Source organism: Tupaia chinensis, unplaced genomic scaffold (assembly GCF_000334495.1).
Source record: "Tupaia chinensis unplaced genomic scaffold, TupChi_1.0 Scaffold000088_1, whole genome shotgun sequence".
Classification (NCBI taxonomy): Eukaryota; Metazoa; Chordata; class Mammalia; order Scandentia; family Tupaiidae; genus Tupaia; species Tupaia belangeri.
In genome coordinates, this window is record NW_006159550.1 from 7065506 (window position 1) to 7072367 (window position 6862).

At 62.7% G+C, this 6862-nt stretch overlaps 1 protein-coding gene across 1 annotated transcript in view; it reads right to left on the reverse strand.

The window, feature by feature from the left end:
• Positions 1-211: 211 nt before the first annotated feature.
• Positions 212-6862, reverse strand: part of EEPD1 (endonuclease/exonuclease/phosphatase family domain containing 1) — a 95801-nt gene continuing 89150 nt past the window's right edge. The window contains exons 7-8 of the mRNA XM_006143021.3: positions 3605-3799; positions 212-2275 (exon numbers count right to left, since the gene is read on the reverse strand). Coding sequence (XP_006143083.1) covers positions 2082-2275; positions 3605-3799 — 389 coding nt within the window. The 3' untranslated portion in view covers positions 212-2081. The remainder of the gene's footprint in view (positions 2276-3604; positions 3800-6862) is intronic.

Here is a 6862-nt window from a genome sequence, read left to right on the forward strand (position 1 = left end):
AAAAAAAAAAAAAAAAAAGAGTGGAGGAGAAGGGATTGCGGCGTGGCCGTCCTCCAGGGGGATGACCCCTTTCTGTCTCTCTAGTGAGCACACACCTTATAGCAGAATTCTCTCAAAAAAATAGCAAGGCAGCGACGCGGCTCTCAGCTGTAACAGATGCCCTGCGCTAAAGCCACACGGGGTAAGGGACCCTGTCAAAGGACAAGGGGGCTACGGGACTCTGCCTTCTGTGTCCAGTTTTCCCATAAACCTAAAACCGCTTTTAAAAATAAAGTCTACCGATTACTAATAACAAAAACCAAGACCAAGACAGCAGCACCCCATCGGGTCGAGCTGGAACGGGGACATTCCTGGCTGGGGACAGTGGGTGACAGATGAGAGAAGGGCCCACGAGGGCCGGCTGCCACCCAGCTCTGCCTGGCTCCACCCTGTCACCAGCTCGAAGGGCATCTGAGTGGGTTTCTCTCCTGCCCTGTCACTTGGGAAGCCTTCTCTTCCCCCGGCTCTGTGGGAATGGTGACCTGGCTCCCCAGATCTAGGGCCTCCGGCTTGGGGACGCGGTGGGGCTGTACCTTTACCTGCCCCTCGGGACTCACTCCTGAGACATAGCCTGGACCCCGGACAGGAGCTGTTTCCCCACTGGAGAGAGACGCCCCACCCCAGGGCAGCTGCTGCCCGACCCCCAGGACTCTCAGGGGAGGGCTTGGCTCCAGGGCCCAGGGTCAGTGACGCTCCTCAGGGACAGGTGGCCTCAGAGGGACAACGGCCTTTGGTGGAAAGCCTTTCTCAGCTCCCTCCAGCCCAGCCCCCAAAGCCCCTGGGTTCACACTGCTTACCGACAGGAGGGCCTCAGTAGGGCCACAGTGACACTCAGTGTGGGGACGCAGCAAGCCCTCCAGCTGCACGGGGCCCGGTCATGCTGTCTGTACCCTGACTTCCATATGAGGGTGAGGCTGACGTGTGGCAGAACCGGGGCTGAAACCCCACGTGTCTGCTCAGTGACCGGGTTAAGCTCTCCACGCGTTCCCTCCCCTGTGAACAGCACTCTGATCCTCACCTCGCTGGCCTGGTGTGAGGACGCGCCCGGGAAGAGCCCAGTCCCGCCAGGCTGGGAAGGGGCCTCCCCTCTTCCCACAGCCCCCCCCCTTCTCTAGCTCCCGGAGGAATCCCACCCCCCACGGGGGCCCTCCCTCTGTACCCTCAGCTTCCTGTGTGTCCTGAACCAGCCGATAAGGAATCTTCAAAAGTTCAGAGAAAATGCACATGAGCAACCTGTGCGAGGATTTCACAATGTTTGCACCAACAAACTCACACTTTAATCCTGTTCTCCCGTGCTCTTGTGCAATTGCTGCAGTCCCCTGTACTCTTCGCACCAACGGAAGGCGGCCCGGCCAGTGAGCTGATCAGAAGCTGAGAGGCAGGGAAGGAGGGGAGACGCCACCCCGGCACCCACCCTGCCTGGCTCCCACCGAGAGCCCAGATGCACGCGTGCGGGGCGCTCCGTCCACAGAGCAGCCTGGAAAAGGAGCCAGGGCGGAGGACGGCTGGGAGCGGGGAGAATGCAGGGCTTATCCACGGGTGGAGAGGGGGTGCCTCTGCAAGGAGCAGGCGGGGGCATTCAGGGCCCCGCAGAGCACAGCCCCACACCGAGAGCCTGGGGCAGCGAACTCGCCCATGGCAGGGGACCGCCCCTGTTGCCGCTGCAGCCAGGCAGGTTAATTAAGCTCTGTTCATGTTTTCAAAACAAACGATAAATCACACTCCAAGTCTCTGAGAAGAGCGCTCAGTCACAGCCGTGGCAGCAGCCTGTCACAGGTGGCCAGCAGCACGCTCGGCGGCCTTGCTGGCCCCGCGGCACGGCACCTGCTCCTCAGTTCCCGCAGCCGCCCCTCCTGGGCCCTCCGGACAGCAGGGGGCCCCGCCTGAGTTGGCCACATGCTCCCCCCAGCAGGGCTGAGGGTCAAGGCCCAGAGCTCCGTCCCAGAGCAAGAAGGAGAGGCGGCCCCAGCTCCGAACCCACCCCTGCAGGGCCAGCTCCCGCTGCACCGCCTGGGGTCAGGAGGGACATCCGCCGGCTGACGTCACCGCTCGTGCTTGGCTTCACTCCGCTCCAAGGTGACCCCACTGCCGTTCCGGGGGCCCTCCTTCTTGCCCCAGTCCTTCTCGGCGTAGAACTCGGCCAGCACTGGGCAGTGCTCGGAAGCCACCCCGCCCCACGACCAGTTATCCGGGATCCACGGGTTGGTGAGGCCTTCCCTCACCACAGCCCAGTGACCTGAAGGGATAGGAGAGACGGCCATGAGGACAGGCGGGTCGGACCACAGGCGGGGGAGGTGACGCTGCACGCAGCACGCAGCACGCCTGTGCCCGACGGGCTCCTTGGCTGGCTTGCGGGTGCCCACCAAGGTCACACACTTGACTTTCTGAACGAGGGCTGCCTGGCAGGCGCAGGAACTAGCCAGGGCCAGCCTCTGCCTGCACCAGGGCTACTGGGACAGCAAGAGGCCAGTGAAGGCGGGCAGAGGCCACCCGAGGGGCCCGAGGAGAAGGCAGCATTTCACAAAGCAGAGGGCACGGAGGGGCGGAGGGGGTAGCGACCTGCAGAGAGTACCAGGACACACACACTTCCCAGGCCATGAGCTTGGTTCAGCCTAAGGATTCAGAAACGCCCGAGGTGAGCGCGCCCTGGAGCCCAGAGAAGCAGCAAAGGAGAAAAGCGAGGATGATACAGGGACACGGCAGCGCGTGGACTCACAGGGCAGGCTCGCCTGGAGCTGCAGCCGCCCAGGTGACAGCCCCACCCAGCACCCCAGGCCCCATGACTTAGTGGGGAGGGCCAGCTGGGACGACTCCTGTCCGTCCAGCCCCATAGCTCGGGCTCGGCCCCTCCTGGAGGGCAGGAGCCTTCCAGGGCCTTTCTGCAAAGGTGTCTGGACCAGCTGGAGGGTGGCACCCCAGAGCCGTGTCCTGGTACCCCCCACACAGAGCTGGGCGGCCCTACCGCCCTGAGGGTGCTCCGCAGAGGCCTCTGACCCCGCTGCACAGTGAGTCTGTGGGCCAGGTGGGAGATGAACCTCACCTCCACTTTCTCCCTGGAGGTAACACGTGTGCTGGCCGTGCATCCCTGGCCTGGGGCCCTGCTGCTTCTCCCACTCTGCTGTCGTCTGGCACAGCAGTGGCTAGTGTGGGGGAGGTGGCTGCTTCTTAGTGCCGACATGACCCCGCGCCCTGCTCCTGGGGTGCACAGGGCACGTCTCCCCTCCCGTCAGACCCGACGGGCCGGCCCACTCACCCTGCCTGTGCACAGACTGCCTGAGCACCTGACAGGTGTGAGCTGAATGACGGAATGTCAAGATTGGGTATGCTTCCGCTCGTCTGACTCAGGCCTCTGGGGGCCTGGAGCCAGGTCTGCCTGGGGCACACAGGTCTGTCCCCGTTGTAAACCAGCGGGGCCTTCGACCTGTCACCTACCCTCCACCCTCAGCACAGCCTCTCACGGTGGTAACCACAGCCCTGCAAGTGCCCACAGGACGTGGGACTCCACGTGCTCGGACCCGGCCCTCTGGCCCCGGGGAGCAGGGCCGGCAGCAGCGTGTCTTCTCACCTGTGAAAGCCTTTTTCAGGCCCTTGCTGATCCAGATGTTGTCCAGAGACTTGGCGCCTTGGGGGTTCTTGGTGCTGATGTTGGTGAAGGTGTGTGCGGGCACCAGGGGCTGGAACTTCTCCTTCCGCAGGATGTCGTAGTCGCTGCTCTCTGGCCCTTGGCCGAAGTGCCCTAAAACGATCACGTCCTTTTCTCCTGGGGAAGAAGGCAGAAAATCAGGAGTGGAGGAGCTGGTGGCAGGAACCCACAGGGACACAGCACGCCAACCGGCAGGGCTAAGGGCCCGGTGGTTCCGGCGGCCGACCCGAAGCTCGAGTTCCAGGCCTGGCGGTCTGAGAACATGCTGAGCACATGTGCCTGAGTGCCCAAAACCCCCACGCGCACGGGGCCTGTCTCTTCCTCTCCCTCTCTCCCTGCTCTAGCACCGAACTTAAAAAAGGAAGAGGGAGAAATAGGATTAAGATCGTCTGACTCGATTCTCCAAGGTTAGGGTGAAGGCATGGTTCTCGTCCCGATTTTCCGTATTTCTTGTGTAAAAGTTTCCCAACTTGGAGGAGTAGTGAGCAGCATTTGGGAGGGGCGGTGATGTGGCCCACAGTGCACAGGGAGGCACCTTTGCCGTGGCTCGGCACCGTGGCGCTGTCACGTGCCACTGTGGCTGGCCACAGGTGGAAATCCTGGAGGGGAAAATGCCTCCTAGTCTCCCCAGATAGTTAACAGAAGCTCAGAAAACATGCACAGAACACCCGGTTGGTCCCACCTGTGCAGAAGGCTCAGGTGAGTAAGCCCCCACCCTAGGAGCCCATGGTGTGCGGGGCACAGCCCAGGTACAAGCAGAGCAGAGCACACTGCCAACACAGCACAGGGAGGGCAGTCAGGGAAGGCTCCCTGGAGGGGACAATGCCTGGCTTCTTGGGTCGTAGAGGACACACAGGAGTGCCCAGGTCAACAGGCAAGGGCAGGGACCCAAGGCAGCTGGTCCTCCACACCTCCGGTACCAGGAAGGGCAACGCCGGAGACGCGGGCTCGGCCGGAAGGTGCTCTGTCCTCCATGTCGGCGTCCGCAGGGTCCCGGGAGGCCGGGTGTCCCGCACCGTGCGAGCTCTCTTGTGCCCGTTGGCATGAGTGACGCTGAAGGGGGCACCTCGTCCCAGCGTCTGCGCCTGCCCTCGTCCTCGGGGTGGAGGCACAGCCGAGGGCAGCCACCTTAGGGTACTTGGCAACACCCCTGGCTTTCCACGGATGTTTGGGGCTCCAGCCAGGTAAGGCACTTCCTCTCACCCAGACCGCCCCGCCCCCGCCTAGTCACCAACGCAACTCACTGGCCCTGAAACAGCACTTCTCCGTCAGTGGGGACCAAGCTGCACCCCTCTCCCGGGCTGGGGGACCATGGCTTTGTATGGCTGTGGCTTCTGTCCCAGGGAGCACGGGGCTGTCCTCTCGACCACCTTCTTCAGGCAGTACCTGCACCAGTGCAGACGCACTAGGGCCTCTGCAGGGCTTGCGGCCTACATCCCACCCTCGACCATGCCTGGGATGCCTGCTTCAGAAGACGGGCTCCTGCCACGTCACAGCCTCCGGCCCCGGCTCCCGGCTGGGACTAGGTGCGTGCCCCGTCTGGCTGTTCTTTATGTTCTTGGCTAATTTGCCAGAGGACACATGCGCTCCTCAGACCAGGACAGAGGGAGGGGGGACGCACCCGCCGTGCACAGCGACGCTGCAGTCCCTTCTCCGCTCCTCAGAGTCTTGGGCACTCGGGCATGCACGCCCGGTGTGCTTTTCAAGCCGCCGGGCCCAGGATCTGAACTGCGAGGTGGGCCATGTGGAATCTGGCAGCCTCGACCACCAGGCGGCAGATCAGCACACCGATTTTCTTGACTCTCATTCTGAGACTATGTTTCTTTTTTTTCTTTTTTTGAGAGGTTTTTACTATAGGGTGTGTGCGCTCACCAGACAGACAGAGACAGAGAGATAGAAAGCAAGAAATCACCCCCCAGGGGGGATGGCCACGCCGCAATCCCTTCTCCTCCATCCTCCTCTCGGGATCTTGGGCACGCACGCACACACGCCCGGTGTGAGTTTTAAGTCACCGGGTCTGGGAAGTGAACCGCAGTCGACTATGTGGGAGTCCAGTGACATAGCCATTACGCCAACTGCTGGCCCCCTGAGACTATATTTCTGAACATTAACACTCTCACAGTCATATTCTCTAAAAGCAGGGATACTTCCATCTCCTTTCTCCCAACTCACTTCACCACATTAACCCGAATTAACGAGGAGAGTGAGCACAGACATCCACAGGAAATGACGCCAAGGCTGATGGCCAGCACGTTTGGAAATGCAGTCCTCGGCCCGGCTGGCGGGCTCAGTATGGAGTCCAGGCTGTGCCCAGCCCCTGAGGGACCTGGGGAGAGCCTTCGGCTGCACCCGAGGGGGCCAGCCCACTTCTCCCAGGGCCAGCTTGTCCGGATCAGCGTCTGTGCCTCCCTGCCCGCTGCCTGACCCGGGTGGCACGCCTGCCAGAGTGGTGGCTGGCCGCAGGGACGGTGTGTGCAGTGGAAGGCCTTCTCTCAGCGCTCAGACGTCTCTCCCACAGGGAGTGGGAGCAGGGCGACGCCGCAGTTCCCAGCAGAAATGCCAGAACAATGGAGCCCGGGGAGGCCCAGCGGGATTCCCACGGCCGGCCTGACCCTTCCTGCCCGAGTTCACGGGGAGCCACGTGCTGCGGGAGGCAGCGGGAGGCTCTGGGGAACACAGTGCAGAGGCACGGTGGCAATGCTTGCAACGGCTACTTTCCGGGAAGCAAGCGTGCTCCGTGAAAAGGGCTGCAGGGAAAGAAACCCGCTGCGATGACAGAGGGAGCTGCCACGCCGCGAGGGCGCGGGGCCGATGGCGCGGGGCCGAGGGGCGGGGCCGCGAGGGGGCGGGGCCACGAATGGGCGGGGCCGTGCCTGTCCTGCAGCCCAGTGTGGCCAGCACGCTGGGCACTCAAGGAGACCAAGCCATCCTGAGAAGCCAGGACCATCGACCCCCAGGAAGCCGACATGGGAACAGCACTCCTACCCAGCTGTGATGACCACGGTTGGGGCTGGCTCCTGAGCTGACCAGGTCCTCCAGACAAGTCAATGGACTGTCCCCGCCCCTCGGGCAGGTGCCATTACACCTGCTCTGCAGGTACGAAGCTGAGGCTCCGTGTCGTTAGTGTCCCCAAAGCCACCGGGTCAGTCCTCGGGTGGACTCTTCACGATGAGCAGGAAT